At 36.6% G+C, this 18,010-nt stretch overlaps 1 protein-coding gene across 2 annotated transcripts in view; it reads right to left on the reverse strand.

Moving 5' to 3' along the window:
• pold1 (polymerase (DNA directed), delta 1, catalytic subunit) overlaps positions 1 to 18,010 on the reverse strand; it is a 31,451-nt gene that overhangs the window by 12,445 nt on the left and 996 nt on the right. For both annotated transcript variants that reach the window (NM_001039810.2, XM_087242779.1), the window contains 13 exon segments: positions 1,459 to 1,547; positions 1,646 to 1,837; positions 5,242 to 5,352; positions 5,423 to 5,563; positions 6,143 to 6,247; positions 7,427 to 7,593; positions 8,556 to 8,685; positions 11,719 to 11,833; positions 11,922 to 12,090; positions 12,549 to 12,674; positions 14,958 to 15,098; positions 15,188 to 15,301; positions 17,578 to 17,776. In NM_001039810.2, coding sequence (NP_001034899.1) covers positions 1,459 to 1,547; positions 1,646 to 1,837; positions 5,242 to 5,352; positions 5,423 to 5,563; positions 6,143 to 6,247; positions 7,427 to 7,593; positions 8,556 to 8,685; positions 11,719 to 11,833; positions 11,922 to 12,090; positions 12,549 to 12,674; positions 14,958 to 15,098; positions 15,188 to 15,301; positions 17,578 to 17,764 — 1,787 coding nt within the window. In that variant the 5' untranslated portion in view covers positions 17,765 to 17,776.

Consider the following 18,010-nt stretch of genomic DNA (forward strand, 5'->3'; position numbering starts at 1 on the left):
TAGCCTAGAGCACCAAATGCTGTTAAAACTAGCCTATATAACTAACTATATAAACAACTAGCATTAAACCAGCATATAAATAACTAGCCTATATAACTAGCCTTTAACTAACCTATATAAATAACTAGCATTAAACCAGCATATAAAAACCTAGCCTATATAACTAGAATATATAACTAGCCTATATAAATAACTAGCATTTAACTAGCATATAAATAACTAGCATTATTTGCTGTAAAAAAACTAGCCTAAAGGACCATTTGCTGTTAGAAACTAGCCTAGAGGACCATCTGCTGTTAAAAATCATCTGTTGTCAAAACTAGCCTAGAGCACCAAATGCTGTTAAAACTAGCCTATATAACTAACTATGTAAACAACTAGCATTAAACTAGCATATAAATAACTAGCCTATATAACTAGCCTTTAACTAACCTATATAAATAACTAGCATTAAACCAGCATATAAAAACCTAGCCTATATAACTAGAATATATAACTAGCCTATATAAATAACTAGCATTTAACTAGCATATAAATAACTAGCATTATTTGCTGTAAAAAAAAACTAGCCTAGAGGACCATCTGCTGTTAAAAACTAGCCTAGAGCGCCATTTGCTTTTAAAAAACGAGCCTAAAGTACCATTTGCTGTTAAGGCTGATTTATACTTCTGCGTCAAACGCCGGCGTATGCTACAGCGCTGACGCATAGACCTTCGCCATGGCCGTCGGCGTCGCTGACGTGCCCCTCTAAAAAAATGTAACTACACGTTGCAACGATGCGTAGCGCAAGCTCTGTGATTGGTCAGCTTGGTAGCACTGACGAGTCTGGGCGGGACCAAGAGCCGCGTGAATGGTACGAGCCTGATGGAGCGATTGTTTACTAGTGTGGAGTCCCGTGAAGGAGCTCCGGATGGAAAGTTTTGTTTTGTGTTTACCTCATAGTTAAAGTTGTTTCACGTCCGCCGGTTCCTGCCTCAAAATGAGCGAGTTTGAGCCACTTGTACATCCCGGAAGTGTTCAGGAAAAGCAAAACAACAGCGAAGAAACTCGACACAGAGGAACATTTACACCTCACTGCCAACTAGCGTTTCGGAAGTGTTAATGCAGACTGACAGAGACAGCGCGCAGAAGTATAAATGCACAGCTGCGCGCGTTGCATGCGCTGTGGGTTACACCGGTCACTTGATGCAGAAGTATAAACCAGGCTTTAAAAACTAGCATAGAATGCCATCTGCAGTTAAACACTAACCCAGAGCACCATCTGCAGTTTAAAAACCAGCCTTAAAGGCCATCTGCTGTTAAAAGCCAAGAGCAAAATTAATGCAGGAACGATTTTTCAAATGATTTTTGTGCCACAGCTTCAGTAGTATATGGTACACTTTTAGATAAAAGCTTCCTGTCAAGAATGTTTTCACAATTTTTGTATTTATTCCGATCACCAAAGTAGAGCGCACAAACCCTTTCTCTGGTTCAATGACAGTGGCTCCGGTGTAGTCCTCCCCTCCCTCAGTCTTCACCACCGGCATCACCAGATCCTGCTTCATAGCCTTCATATAAAACAATAACCAAGCCACAAAAGACATATTAAAGCAAACCATCGGCTACGTTTGTCACATTACCATGCTACAGAGTTACCAGAGCAGACCTGTCTGAGGAGCTGTGAAACCACTTTAATCTGCTGTCCGCGAGAAAGCAGGTACGTCAGGGGAACTCCGGTGACTCTGGCCATTTCCATGTAGTTAATGACACACATCAACTTCTGCAGCAAACGCAGGGGCAGATACGCATCCTTCAGACAGTATACGGCCAAACGCCTGCGTGTCTGCTCATTCCCATTCTAAACAACAATCAAGAGAGGCAGGCAAGTTAGTTAACTGCATGTTATCATTCAAATATATCTTTATGGCATAATTACAATAATACAAAAGTAAAAAATAAATAAATCAAGCAAAAAAGAAAAACAAAGGAGTTAAATTTAACAAGGTTTTTCAAATTAACAGATAATAAAATAATTAAAACCTTTGTCACTCTTCTATGACCTATACATTATCCTGCAAAAACACATTATCAAATTAAAAGCACATTGGCATAATCTCAGCTAAAAAAAAATTAAGAGGGTGGGACATCAAGTAGCTCCTCCCCTTTAAAAACAGCCAATAGATTTTGTTTTATCACTGCTCTGCCAGTGAAAGTGGTTGAGCTCAAGCGCACTAAATGAAAATCAAAAGAAAAGCATCTTGAAGGGGGCGGGGCATGTCAGATACTAGAGAGCATTTGATTGGTCAAGATTTGATGAGAATCTGAGGTATGAGGTGATGTAAAAAAAAATACTTGATCCATTTTGGCGGAAGTGACAAACTGCAAGCTTTACATGTATAAATCGGTTTTGCATTTTCTAAACGCAAATTTAATCATTGTTTTGGAGCACACTAGCTAATAGATATCTTAAAAACGTGCATCTAAAAATTTTTATTTTAATTTCACGGGATCTTTAATTCAAAATTCAGATTATCAGTTCATTCATTCAGATTAAGTACTGGCATAAAAGCAACATTATCAAAATCACCTCTTAAAAGCAACTTGACACTTCAAATGAAATGTATAAATGTATTTTGCTAAAACATCTGTGACCTGTAAGCAATTAAAAAATGTTATGTGATTAAATAATTGATTCAAGTGATTTTTGAAAAATGCTGATACATCCAGTAATGAATGATGCAAAGTCTTTATGAGGGAGTCAATAGCCCCTTTCACACATACAGACCTTTCCGGAAATTTACCATTTAAATTAATTTTCCGGAAAGGTCTGTATGTGTGAACAGGCCCTTTTTGAAAATAGTGGTAAATTCATTCCGGCTATTTTCCAGAAAGAGAAGTTGTAACATTACTAGTAATTTACCAGAATGCTGCTCTGTGAGAGCGCAGAAGAAATATTGCCGGAAAGAGCGAGTTCACATCTAGAACACGCTTATATGAGATGTCTACTCAGAACATTCAGACACAATCACCTTTGCACTCTTTATATAAAAGCATTTTTCCTGACAAATTTTGCTGCTAGATGTTAGTCAGATAACATTTCCATGTTCCTTCTTAATTTCAACTCTGGAAAAAAATTTCGATAAAATGCTAATGATGAAATGCTGTTTTTTTTACCTTCAAGCTCTGCTTCCTTCAGTTGCTTGACGTGTGTGCACGTGAAGCAGCCGGTGAGCACCAGCACACACACACACACATATTATGTACATCTCGATATGCGAAAGTGTTCCTCAATATGTTTTTATCGAAGTTGTTCACAATACTTATCCATCCACAGGGTTTGTAATGTAGTCAAATGTTTACAAATACAAGCGCAGCCGTTTAGAGGTCACTTTTGTTTAATGATGTCAGAATTTACTGGTATTTTGGAATGGTTGTGTAAACGGTCTTTTCTGGAAATATCTCGTAACGTTCTTGCCTGTGTAAACAGCACTTAACCGGTAAAGTCGTTGCAGTAATTTTCCGGATATTTACCGGTATCGCTTTGTGAAAAGGGCTATTGAATCATTGAATAAATCAAATGGAGATATGAAATATATTTGAATAAAGTATTATTCAATATTAAAATATTTTATGAAACATGCAAATGTGTTTATATACTGTATATATAGCATAAATGAATACACCCCATTTTAATAAATGAAGATATTTTTATAAATTTCCCAGGCTGTATACTTTGGTGCATTTGAACAAAGTCGATTTATCAAACAGACATTTTTTTAAATAGCATTTTAGTTACCAAACAGTTTTAGAAAAAGAAAGATTTAAAATTAATTTAAGTCAAATATTGCTAAATAAATTACAAACTACAAAATTTCAGCTTAAATTTGTGGTATTTTGGTTTCTCTCAATTTTTCCTTTTTTTTTTTTTTACATTGCTATGTAAGATTTTCCCTAACTTATAGATTAGGGAGTACAAATCTTTGGACCGTTATCGTAAGTGTTTTTGTTAGCTCCAGTACTGACTAATCAACTGTTAAAGCACACATACATTATTATAAAGTATCCCACAGAAAATATATTCATTTTAAAAGAGATCTACAAGAAGAACAGCAGAAAATCCCCAAATCCAGATGTGAAGAAACTTGTCGCATCTTTTTTAAGACTCATGACTGTACTAGATCAAAAGGAGGCTTCTACTAATTACTGAGCAAAGGGTCTGAATACTTAGGACAATGTGATATTTCGGTTTTTCTTTTTTAATAAACCTGCACAAATGTCAACAATTCTGTGTTTTTCTGTCAATATGGGGTAGTGATGGGAAGTTCGGATCATTTTACTGACTCGGATCTTTGAGTCTCGTTCATCAAGATGAACAAATCTTTTTTCGAGTCATTTCGTTCATTTGGTTCAATTTGTCAAAATATTATTAAAACGTTACGAATTGCTTCCAAACACAGCTCAAAAGGTTGATTGCACGACAAATAAGTCATAAATAGAATATAAGAAGGAGAAAATAATAACTCAATGTTTACCTGCTCTTTTCTCTATGAAGGTATTGTTGTCTCTTTGCTCAGCTCACCTCTTCATGTCTTTAAATGTCACGGGTTCATTTACGTTACACTGACAATCACATATAATCTTAACCAATGCACAGTATAAGCTGATTGGAGCCATGATCGTTCGTTCATCACGTGAGAGAATGACTCAAACCCAAGGACTTGAGAGATGAACGGTTCAATTCTTTTTCCGGTTCTAAACGTGTATGATTGGCCAGTGAGGAACGAGTGACATGACCCGATAGATGACTCGAGAGATGAACGGATTAATTCTTTTTCCGGCTCTAAGCGCGTATGATTGGCCCGTGAGGAACGAATGACTCAGACGCGATAGGGGACGAGAGGTGAGCGGATAAATTCTTTTTCCGGCTCTAAATGCATATGATTGGCTTCTGCTAATGTGATGAAGACTTGAAATTAACGATACCTGAACAAATGTGCGCACGCGCGGATGAACGAATCACTCCCTAAGAGGACTCATAGTTCCCGAGTCATATTGAAGATTTGTTCATAATGAACGAATCGTTCATGAACGACCCATCACTAATATGGGGTGCTGTGTGTACATTAATGAGGAAAATAATTATTGAACTTAAATGATTTTAGTAAATGGCTGCAATATAACAAAGAAAAAATTAAGGAGGTCTGAATGCTTTCTGCACCCACTGTGTGAGTGTATATAGGACAGAAATGTGATTGTCTGCACCTGTAGGTCTGTGATGATCGAATGCTGCACATCCTCCTTCTGCTCCTGCAGAAAATGGAAACTGACGGCGTTTAGTGTGTAAGAGCGCAGTTTGTAATCCCTGAGCAGCACCTGCAGAACACAGAAAAAACTGTAAGTCTTAGCATGAGCGGATCTGAAGGAAGTGAGTTTAGATGCGCACCTGCAGCAGGTCAAACTGCACACGTCCCTCCATATTGATGGTTTTGTTCTCTCTGCGGCCCATCTGCTTGCTCTGGAAGCTGGAGTCCTTCAGAACTGATTTACAGCCCCACACACGGCCCAGATACGGGAACATATTCACCTATGAAAACAGACATGAGTGGCCCAAGTACATCATTATTGATCAGCCTTCTCTGAAACTAAAACGCTTTAAGAGACCACTTCCAAGTCTTTATTAATTCGCTGGATTGGCTATTAATCAAATGAAGGGACTGATTAGTAGTTGCTTATTTTAAAGATGACCTACTATGTCCCTTTTAACAAAATGTAAAATAAGTCACTGAAATTCCTAGAGTGTGTATGTGAAGCTTCATCTCAAAACACCCCATAAACACAGGCCTTAGCCTTTGACCCTAACTGTGCTGTTTTTGTGACTGTTGCTTTAAATTCAAATGAGATTGTGCTCCTTTCAAAACAGGGCGGAGCTTTAAATGCGTTTAAACCTCTTATAAAAGTGATTTTTGCATAATAGGTCCCGTTTAAATAAAATTTAATAAATAAAACTTTTAATAAAGTGTCTTTAAAAATATTTTTCATGTACATTATTTATTTTCAGAAATTGTCAACTGCTCAATATAAAGTATTTAAAATTTAGACCCTAAATATTGGTGAAAAATAAGTCCTGTAATATGTACTGTTTTTGTGTAAAAGATAGAATTACCTTTAAGGTTGCAGCTCTGTTGAGGAGATATGGAAGGTCAAAGTTTTGGATATTGTAGCCAGTGATGATGTCAGGGTCCACAGTCCTCATGAACTCAGCCCAACTCTATTAATCACACATATACATTTTATTAATTATAAACACACACACAGGTCTGATTTTGTGAACTGTGCGGACATCCCATAGGTTTCCATTTATTTTATACCGTACAAACTGCCTTTTCTATCGCCCTATCTTTAAACCCAAAAAAAAAAAAATAGGAAAATTAAAATAAAATAATAATAAACTCTTTCTGTATTTTCAAGTCGTTTGGAAAAAATAGGGATGTGTCCTCATAAGTCACCTTCAATACCTGTCGCATAACCATGTCATTATATAAGCTTGTGTCCTGACAAGTCACAAAAACATGAGTCAAGCACTAAAGGTTTTTTTTTTTGTTATCTCCATCTGTATTTTCATTAAAGACAAATTTTCTTTTAAAGGTAACATTATTTTGAAAGTTGGAAAAAATACTGATGATTTCATATTAAATCAGGACAAAAAGTTAATTTCAAAGCATTCTCCTGTGTATTTTCTGTAAAAGTTAAAACAGCTTTAAATTTTCATTCACCCATACAAACTTTTAACTCACTCCTCCTTAGTCCATCAAGGAAAAGCAGCTTTATAGTATAAAGTGAATGTAAGTTTAAATTAAAGCAACACTGACACTGTTTCCCACATAATAAATACATATATTAATATAAATATTACCCAAAAGTGAAGTGATTTATACTTTTCTCAGTTGCAGATGCTTTCTTAACTGCTGTTTTCTCTCTCTATATTTTTGGTCTTGTTTATTTTATTATCGCATATTTACATGTAAATCCATACATGGCTCTCAATCTGTCAATGATTTACTTCAGAAAATACATTTCCAACTTATTTTTACACCTAAACAAAACAATTAAAGAATGATGATTACATCATAGCCTTAAAGGCATGGTTCACCCCAAAATTAAAATTACCTCAAAATTTACTCTCCCTCAAGTGCTTTTAAACCTTGATGAGATTCTTTCTTCAGTTGAATGCAAAATATGATAAAGAAGGTTGGTAGCAATTTACTTACCAATTTAAATACCATGGAAGTCAATGAGTGGCATTTTTTGAAACTATCTCCTTTTGTGTCCAACAGAAGAAAGAAACACAAACTGGTTTGGAACAAGTAAAGGGTGAGTAAATGATGAATTTTCATTTTTGGATGAACTGTCCCTTTAAGAGTAGCAGTGAGAATCTGTGATGGTGCACCTGCAGCATTAGTTTCTCCTGGGTGAAGCAGAGAATCTGAGAGCCCACTATACTGGCACAGCTCTGCAAGGTGAAGACTGTCCGAATAAACGGTTCCTTCTCTCCCTGACGCTGCACCATAGAGGCGATCTGAATCACAGGGTCGACCTCCGGCTCCGGAAACACACCTGGAACACACAGTCATGATTACATGATTATAAAACACAAGGGTGGCACGGTGGCTCAGTGGTCAGCACTGTAGCCAAACAGCAAGAAGGTTGCTGATTTAAGCCCCGGCTGGGTCAGATGGCATTTCTGTGTGGAGTTTGCATGTTCTCCCTATGTTCACGTGGGTTTCCTCCGGGTGCTCTGGTTTCCCCCACAGTCAAAAGACATGTGCTGTAAGTGAATTGGGTAAATAAAATTGTCCGTAGTGTATGTGTGTGTGTGTGTGAATAAGTGTATTAGTGTTTCCCAATACTGGGTTGCAGCTGGAAGGGTATTCGCTGCATAAAACATATGCTAGAATAGTTGGCGGTTCATTCCGCTGTGGCAACCCCTAATAAAGACGGGACTAAGCTAAAGAGGAATGAATGAATAATAAGACATAATACTAAATTAGGACTAAATTAGGACTGCACAATATATGGTTTCAGTTTTAGCATATGTGTATATATATATATATATATATATATATATATATATATATATATATATATATATATATATATATGTGTGTGTATTTTATATATATATATATATATATATATATATATATATATATGTACGTATTTTATATATATATATATATTTTATATATATATATATATATATATATATATATATATATATATATATGTATTTTATATATATATATATGTATTTTATATATATATATATATATATATGTATTTTATATATATATATATGTATTTTATATATATATATATATATATATATATGTATTTTATATATATATGTATTTTATATATATATATATATATATATATATATATATATATATATATATATATATATATGTATTTTATGTATATACATACAGAGATTTACTACACTTACTTGTCTGGTACTTAAGAACTGATCCAAACAATTCTAGCAGAAATATTGAGCTAATACTACACTAACACACCTTTTCTGCCAGCACACTCGATATCAAAGCTGAGGACTCTGAGTGGAGCGATTCTCTGCCATTCTCCTTCAGCGGGATGACTGATCAGACTGTCCCACGCCACGTCCACCTCATACTGACACAAGGAAACCTGAGAGACAGACAAATCAAACACACAACAGGTGATTACCAGGTCAATGTTGTACACTACCACTGTATTAGGAGGCGCCACGCTCCCAAAATGGTATCCCCTCACCCTCTTTGAAAGGTCAAGCTATTTCATTTTATTGTCTTAATATAGCGCTAAATCATATCATAAAGAACATAAATCATTTAAAAGTTCCTTTTTACAGAATTAAAGCATAACCCATGGAGCTGGATTAGCTGGCTAGCCAGTTAGGATTTAGTTTAGTTTGCACATGTGTTTTAAGTCCAGTTTCTCAACCACGTTCCTGGGGTCCACCAACACAGCATGTTTTGGATGTCTCCTTTGTCACACCGACTTCAGGACTTTCAGTCTATGCTATGATTAGCTGATGATCTGAATCAGGTGTGTTTGGTTAAAAAGACATGGTAAATGTGCAGAGCTGGTGGGCCCCCAGGAATGTGGTTAAGACACTGTTTTAGGCCCCGTTTACACTAGTGCGTTTTAGTTTTAAAACGGCGTTTTAGAATGAAAACGATCCGCGTCCACACTCGCGTTTTACCCAGCGTTTCTGAACTGCTCTCCGTCCACACCAAAATGCTGAAAAAGCACATCACGTGACCACACACACACTCTCAGGCAAGCGCTGCAGCCAAACTACCCAGATGAGAGCTGTGCTAGTCGAACTTCTCATCAAGCATCTCCCGCTGGATCTAATCTCACTATATTTATTAAACGTGATATTTCATTCATCTTGTTGTCTTTATCTAACGACATATTCCCTGACATTGGAATCTATTACTTGTTCTCAGGTAACGTGTTTTGGCTGAGCGCAAAGATAAGTTAATGATTAATGTAAGCACGTACATTCTGTATATTGACTGATCGCTTGCCTTTATTTCCTATAATGTATAAACTTATTGTATGTTATACTTTTATAATGGCCATTATCGATTATCAAAACTGATATTCAGCAAAAGAGAGGCTGTGTTTCGTATTTTCACTAAAATTGAAAGGAGACAGTTGTTATAGGCTCCGTTTTGTTATAGATATGCACACAGTGAAGATGACGCTCATATATGCAGCACGGCGCCTCAACATTTCTGCTGTCTGTTTAGTTGTTAATATTAAAATGAAAATAGGCAGTTCCTTAAATCATGTTTACATTTTATTGTTGAGAAAGTGAAACAACGTAGCCAGGGTGATGTGAATGAAGTTATAAAGTACTCTGTTCTCTTTGAAGATTTACCCGTGTCCTCAGTATGGTCTGTTTTCCATATCAAACTGAGAAGAAGAGACTGCAGCCTTGATCAAACTTGCGAAGTCTGAACTTACACAGAGAAGATGCAGGACTGTACTGTGTGTGTTAGGCTACTTAATATTGAGGAAAAGCCCCAATCAGAGAGGCGAATGTCAGTAGCCCCGCCTCCGTTTTCAGATGTCTCCGTTTTCCATCATCCACACTGAGACGGAGCAGCAGCGTTTCAGAATGAAAACGACCTCTCCAGCGTTTTCGAAACGCTCCGTTTTGGCGCTCGAGAACTCCGGCGTAGTGTGGACGGATGGCGTAACCGTAGCAAAACTTATGCGTTTTCAAACTAAAACGCATTAGTGTAAACGGGGCCTTAGATAACATGAATTACCAGTGTTTACCTAAAACAGTGTTTCTCAACCATGTTCTAGGAGGCCCACCAGCTCTGCACATTTACCATGTCTTCTTAACCAAACACACTTGATTCGGCTTGGCTTTAATTACTCGTTGTTGCCATAGTATTATGGAGCAGCTGAGCCAAGATGAGATACCTTCATGGAACCTAACCCCAGAAGTGGTGCCAACTAAACTGAAACTTAACTGGCTAGAAAGCTAACTGGCTTCATGGTAAAGGCCCCAGGTCTACAATTTTTTTATAAGTTATTTGCAAATTTATAATAATTTATTATTATTAATTTATTTATTTTACTTTATTATCAAATTATTTATTTGTTATTTTATCAAACAATCAAAACGGCCTCATGTTATTTATCTTATTTGCAAGATGGCATGTCATTTTTGTCTACTGTATATGATAAAATTCTGCTCCAATGCACGCCGCTTCCACAAGTGAGATGTGCACTGCGTCATAAAATAAGTTGTGTCCACCAGATGGAAATCAGAAGAAATATTTGATACATCAGACTTTTAATAGTCCATTTCATTTATAGTGAGAATACAGAATAAAAAAAGCAGCTCAGCTTTCATTAAGACTGATTTGTACTTCTGCTCGTATGCTCCGGCGCAGCCTGTGCATGGTCACATAGGCCTTGCCGTGGCTGCCGCTGACATGCACCTCTCCAAAAATGTTGTGATTGCAAACTTTGTTATTGGTCGACTTGACAGCTGTGACCAGCGTGGGCGGTGCTGAGAGCCACGAGCCCAATGGAGCGATTGTTACCAAGTGTTGAGTCCCGTGAAGGAGCTCCAGATGAAGAATTTTGTTTTGTGTTTACCTTATGATTTAAAGTTGTTGCATGTCTGCCGGTTCCCTCCTCTGAATGAGCAAGTTTTAGCTACTTGTAGCGTTCAGAAAATAGAAAAAAAAAACACCCGCGAAGAAACTCGACACATAAAAACATAAAAACCTACTGCCGGCTAGTGTCTCGGAAGTGTTATTGCAGAGCAACACAACAGCGAGCAGAATTATAAATACACAACTAATACAAGACTACGTGCAAGGCATGCCTCGTCGGTCACTCCAATCACTTAATGCAGAAGTATAAATCAGCCTTAATATAGAAATTTGCTAAACAAATGCAAAGTAATTAAATTCATTAATAATAATCAAGACTAGTACAGATAAGAATCCATATAAATAATTTAGTGCTCGAAATTTCCCAGTAATTTGCCTATAGAGACAGCAAACATTGCTGCCAATTTTAAGGAAAGACGCCATAAAATCTTTCATTTTTGGTAGCAAGAAACTCCCCCTATAGGTGTAAACCTACGAGAAACACTTTAATCGATTACTCAAACACCAAAAGTGATTAAATTCTCTTTTTTACCTTTCCCGGATATTTAGAGTCAGTCTGTCCTTCCCTCCTCTCCTCCCTCAGCTGGTATTTCCCTTTAGGAAGCTCAATCCAGCAGCAACCAACCACATTGCTGTCTACCATGAACCTGTCGTCACATGCACGTAGAATAAATAGGAATAAAAAGCACAAAACCAATCACACATCATGAGCAGAAATATGAAATAAACACAAACCTGATCTCGAAGTCGATGTTTGCTTCAAAGGCCTGGTAGCTCTGAGTGGCGAAGTTGGCAAATTTAAAACCCTGCTCCAGGAGACGCTTCGCTGGGGCGACCAGACGTGGCATGGCCATGGTGATGCGCAGGAAGTCATGAGGTTTGTTTCCATGGTAATTATACATACCTAAAAAAAAAAAAAACACGAAAGACGGATTCATTCAGAATTAATAACATAAACATAAACAAAGGGTAAGTAAAAACTTGAATGAAGTTACAAAACAACCGCTTTATTTTAGCTTCCCATTCATCAAAGGACTTTTAGGCAGCACTTTCACTTTCAAATTTGATAATTAGAAAAAAAAAATATGTATAACTCAAGCAACATCAGTTTACTAGAATGATTTCTGAAAGTTGGTGTGCCACTGAACTTTAGAGTCACAATGCTGAGTATTCAGCTCTAAACCACATAAACAAATTACAATTTAAAATCTATTCAAATAGAAACTGTTTAATTATTGTGATATGTGATGACACTTCATTTACTGCATTTTTGATCAAATAAAGGCAATTGGGATCATGAAACTTAATTTGCACAACAGAAAACCCAACCACAGAGCACAAATTTACATCAAGCTTGCTTACTTTCTTTCTTGGTGATGTCCACTGCCAGCACAGTGACTGCTATGTTGTCTTTATTGGAGCGCATGTCCTTCAACACCACAGAATTCAGCTCTCTCTGAAAGTCAGCCAAGTGTGCATTCGTAAACCCTGAGACGAAGAGAGACAGAGAGAGAGTTTAGTATCCTACTAGCGGCACAATACATTGATGCCGATCACAACAAGAGGAGACCAATGAAAACCTTAGTGATGTACTTAGGTGTGCATCACACTAGGCTATTCGAAGCACAATTCCTGGTTCCTTTGACAAGTGTGAGTGTCCTGGCCCAGCTGGAAGATGTGTGACTGAGCGCGGTTCGGTTAGGCTTTGGTGCAGTACGCTTGTAAAGTGAGTGCAAAGCGCACCTGAGTGTGAAACTGAAGACACAACGTCCCTTTTAAGAGACTGTTTCATGTGGATTTATTAATCATTCTTACTGTTCAATTAACGCAAACTTTCATAGTTTATAAAAGACACAAACACTTCATTGCACAATTTCCTATTACGTGCAGCACAAGGACTTTTATAAAAATTTATGAGCGTCAAAAGCTGTGGATCTGTTCAGCAAAATATTTGACTGTGTATTACTGTATCCCGATCAACCAAAAATAATACAAAACAATATAACTAAAGCAGTCTTCACTGTGCCGAGCGAGAGCGAATCTGCTTGTGTTAAGCTGAACAGTCGCATCATCGATGATGCAAGCGTGCTCCAGCCAATGTGAGTGCAGACCATCGGGGGAGAGGGGACAAGTGCGCTTCGGCACGGTTCGATGCAACTGTACCTAGAGTGAGTGCGCCCTTATACACAAACAAACAAACAAACACACACACACACAGAATTAAAATGCTGTCTGATAAATAAACTGTTTATTATTATTACTTATTTATCCTAAATTGTTATGATTGTTAAACATACTGGGAACTATTTATTTATTATCACCACTACTATCATTTGGTTTCATATGTTCTATTTAATATAAACGTTGCAAATGTTTTGGCAATACATATATAACATTTGCAATGCCAATGAAGCAAGTTTGAATTTTAATTTGAGAGAGATAATTAAGTTCCATTAAGTTCACCTTTTTTTATTTGTTTGTTTTTTAATTAAAAAACAATTAAAAACATTTTATTTTTAAAACAAACTCATGATTATACTTTATTCCCCATATTTCTGTAGTTTGTGGCAATTAATCTACCAGCTTTATTGTATGCCAACTATGCTCTCAAACGAAAGGCTACAAGCCCCAAAAAACTAAGATATAAGACTTTTGCCCTATTGTTTTTGACTTGTCTTTCAAACTTCACCTGAGAGAAAATTAACTTTTTTTTTTTCAAACTATAGACACTACCTGACAAAAGTCTTGTCATCTATGTAAGTTTTAGGAACAACAAATAATAACTTGACATCTAGTTGATCATTTGTTATCAGAAGTGGCTCATATGAAAGGCAAGGGCCTCTAGATTACACTTACTTTAGCCAAATAAAATATGATCATGCCTTGATTTTTAATTGACTGTAAGGTCTGACTTTGCTAAGGCAAAAGTCTTGTCACTGAACAGAAATAATGTAGAGTATAGAATATAAAGTCATGCTGCAGTGGAAAAAGAATTAATATTGTGTATGACCCCCATGAGCTTGGAGGACTGCATCCATACATCTCTGCAGTGACTCAAATCTCTTATTAATAAAGTCATCTGGAATGGCAAAGAAAGCATTCTTGCAGGACTCCCAGAGTTCATCAAGATTCTTTGGATTTTTCTCCAATGCTTTCTTCATCTTACCCCAGACATGCCAAATAATGTTCATATCTGGTGACTGGGCTGGCCAATCCTAAAGCGCCTTGACTTACTTCGCTTTCAGGGGCTTTGATGTGGAGGTTGAAGTATGAGAAGGAGCGCTATCCTAATGAAGAATTTGCCCTCTCCTGTGGTTTGTAATGTAATGGGCAGCACAAATGTCTTGATATCTCAGGCTGTTGGTTTTGCCATCCACTCTGCAGATCTCTTGCACGCCTCCATACTGAATGTAACCCCAAACCATGATTTTTCCTTCATGAAACTTGACTGATTTGTGTGAGAATTTTGGGTCTATGTGGGTTCCAATGGGTCTTCTGCAGTATTTGTGATGATTGGAATGCAGCTCAACAGATGATTCATCAGAAAAATAGACCTTCTTCCTCTTTTCAAAATGATCAACAAGAAGTCAAGTTATTATTTTTTGATCTTACAACTGGGATCGACAAAAAGACTTTTGTCAGGTTGTGTATTTAGGCCCAAAAGTAAACATTAAAAAAAGAGATCTTGATAGAGAGACAGAGACATTGAGTAATAATGAACAATGTGCTTAATACATCTTAATGGCACCGAATAGTTCTCTGGTAGCTTACCGTTAGGGGCAGGAACATAGAAATATGGGGCGAATCCATGAATATGGCAACACACACTATTCCCATTGTCGGTCACACCAAACATGCGCACTATGGGCACTTTGCCCTGAACCTGCCCAGGCATTCCTGCTACCGCCGCTCCTAAACAGAGGAAAAAAGGCACATTGAGGGCCAGATCTGAATGGACATATACATGTATATACTGTATGTGTATTGAAAATGCACATTACCCAAGTAGTAATCCAGGTCTATCTGCTGGAAGATGAGCGTGTCTGATTTTGGATGAAGAGGCGAAGCATGAGGCCTTTTCCAGCGTGGATTCAGATCAGTGGAGAATAAATCACCTGAGCAAAAGACGGTAGGTCAGACTGACGTCAAGGGTCACGGGACAAATTAGGCAGTGCTCAAAAATCACCCCTGAACTCTATTACATTAGTCCACTTGTATAGTAAACTTGACAAATAAGTGAAATGAATAAAGAAAAAAATTGCAATTTAGAAGTAGGTAAACACGGTATACATTAGGGGTGTAACGAATTACAGTTGATCACAACCCACAGTTTGGAAAGCATGTGTACAGAAATCGCCTCCTGCGTCCTTCAAATCACGTGTATGAAAGCATTTTGGCTTCCCTGTAAAATATAATGATGATGGAAAAAGTTGTGGTGGGACCTAAACGCTTTCTTAGGATATTAATAAAAGGTGTTTTCTGTCACTGTTTGTTTAGCCAGCATTAATGCATTCAGTGTAAAGCTGCACCATTAAACATTAAAAGATTGTGATCTCAATTCAAACCTGCGCAACATGAATGATAAATGATAATGATTTGCAAATTTTTATTAATTCTTCAAATTAATATTTAATTGTCCATAATATCCGTAATCCAAGAGCAAAATTACATTAAATTTGCAGTAAACGTAAATATGTAAGGTTGTTAAATATGATACGCCATAACTTTCCACATTTGTTATGGGTTGCAGGCTTTACACATTCATGAGTCAAGAACATTTATCAGTTTTACAGCGGATTAATTGGCGTAATAACTGGTTGTTTAAATTAATTCTGCATCAAAAAAGCATTTTAATATTGGTGAAGGTGTCTGAAAATTTTGCAAAGCAGCAAATTATCGTCATAGGCTATTATCTGTCTAAACATTGGAATGACTGCATAAATTATTATTCCTTTTAAAAAACAAACACAACTAGTAATTGTTCTGTACTAAAGCTGGATCGGTACCTTAAAATAATATGTGTTTGTATCCAAAAGGTCCATGTTGATAAATGTTCTCTTTGACCCCGTTGAGGAGAACCACCCCGTGACAGTTTTTGTACTTTTATTTCGGAGTGTAGAACGCATAAGTTTATTTTCATAATGTTTTAAACTTACAATTAACTTATATCGATAATTAAAAATATCGGTACATACTTTCAGTATTAGCTTTGCTTGAAAGGAGCCGATCTAATCCTGTTTATGTGAAATAAACCTACTCCTGATGTAATTGTCAATAAACAAATCCAGTTAATTGAGTAATCCACGTACGAAGAACAGACCCCTGTTCATAGTTCAAATATAAACACTGATGTTTATGGTAAAGATCAAAATCTGATGGAACTTGACTCTAGTGAATGTTTAACTACATTAATTATTAGTAATTACATTGTTTAACCAAGAGGTGGCGACAACCATCCATCAAAATGATGTCACTGAATAGGTTTTCCAAAATTATTCCACTAAACTTGAAACATAAAGTTTTATGTGTAAATTGTTGAATCGTTAATTTGTAATAAATATGATCTGTTGTACAAGATGTTAGATTTCTATATTTACCGTTATCCGCACAACAACAGTAGCAAAGATAATTTTTCGTATCGTCTTGATTTTTTTTTAAATTACAATTACAGACTCTATATAATGTTTGTGAAACCAATGGTTTTTGCAGTAATATTTTTGTATAAATAAAAAGCAAATGACATTTGTCTCCTCCCTTTTTTGCTGATCCAGAAAATGGTTCAATCCGTGACTCAAAAACCGTAGTGTGACCCAGACTGTGAGATTTGTGATCCGTTATACCACTAGTATTCATATATTTGCATATAAAAGTATTTACGCGTATGTACACAGACATAAATATATACACAAAATATTTGCAATAGAGCTTGGTAACATCTACGACATGGCGAGTTGCGGTCAAAATACAAACGCGGGAGCGCTCAATGTAAACAGAAGCAAAATCACAACAAAAACCAACTGTCTTATAGTAATATCTTTTTAGAAACACCTCACAAACACTCAGAATAAAATGGACTAATATGTATATACCTCCACAAATGCTCTTTGTCTGTCTGAGCACCTGATAATATGAATTTCATAACATTTTGTCTCCAGCGGTGAAGTTTAACTGGAGAAGCAGACCGCGGATGTGAAGGAGGCGGATCCAGAGCAGATCAAATTAATAAGTAATAATGATAATTATTATTATTATTACATCTTTATAATTTATTAATAATATAAATAATTCTTGTTAACTTCCAATCACAACTGTATTTGATCTAGCAACAACCTTAAGACACATTCCAGAGCTCTATAAATCAAATTAAAAACAAGGCAGAAGACATACTCACCTACTGGGATGACGTCATGACCAGCTTGCCCCTCCCCTGACTCCACCTCCATGTCCATTTCATCAAATAATGCAAGTTCCTCTTCAAACTGGGAGGGGCTATCCTCCCACTCTGTGCTAGGCTTGCCTTTTTTGGCCTGTGAAGCCCCGCCCATTGCAGGGCCCCCATTGCGCCTTTTAAAATCCATTTTTAAGCAGCTCTGCAATAACAATAATCATAACAATAATAACGATAATCACTTCATAGACCATTTTGAGGGATGTAAACAAAAACAACGGTCCTAACATATTTCTTGTGTGACATTTTTAATTTCTATATCCTCTGAAAATCCAAAAAGAGCCACATATTGATAAACAAGGTTATGATAGCTGTTTTGACAATAAGTTATAATTGAATTGCCTCTTGTTAGAGTTATGAAAGTTTAATAACAAGC

Source organism: Danio rerio, chromosome 3 (assembly GCF_052040795.2).
Source record: "Danio rerio strain M-AB ecotype USA chromosome 3, GRCz13ab, whole genome shotgun sequence".
Lineage (NCBI taxonomy): Eukaryota > Metazoa > Chordata > Actinopteri > Cypriniformes > Danionidae > Danio > Danio rerio.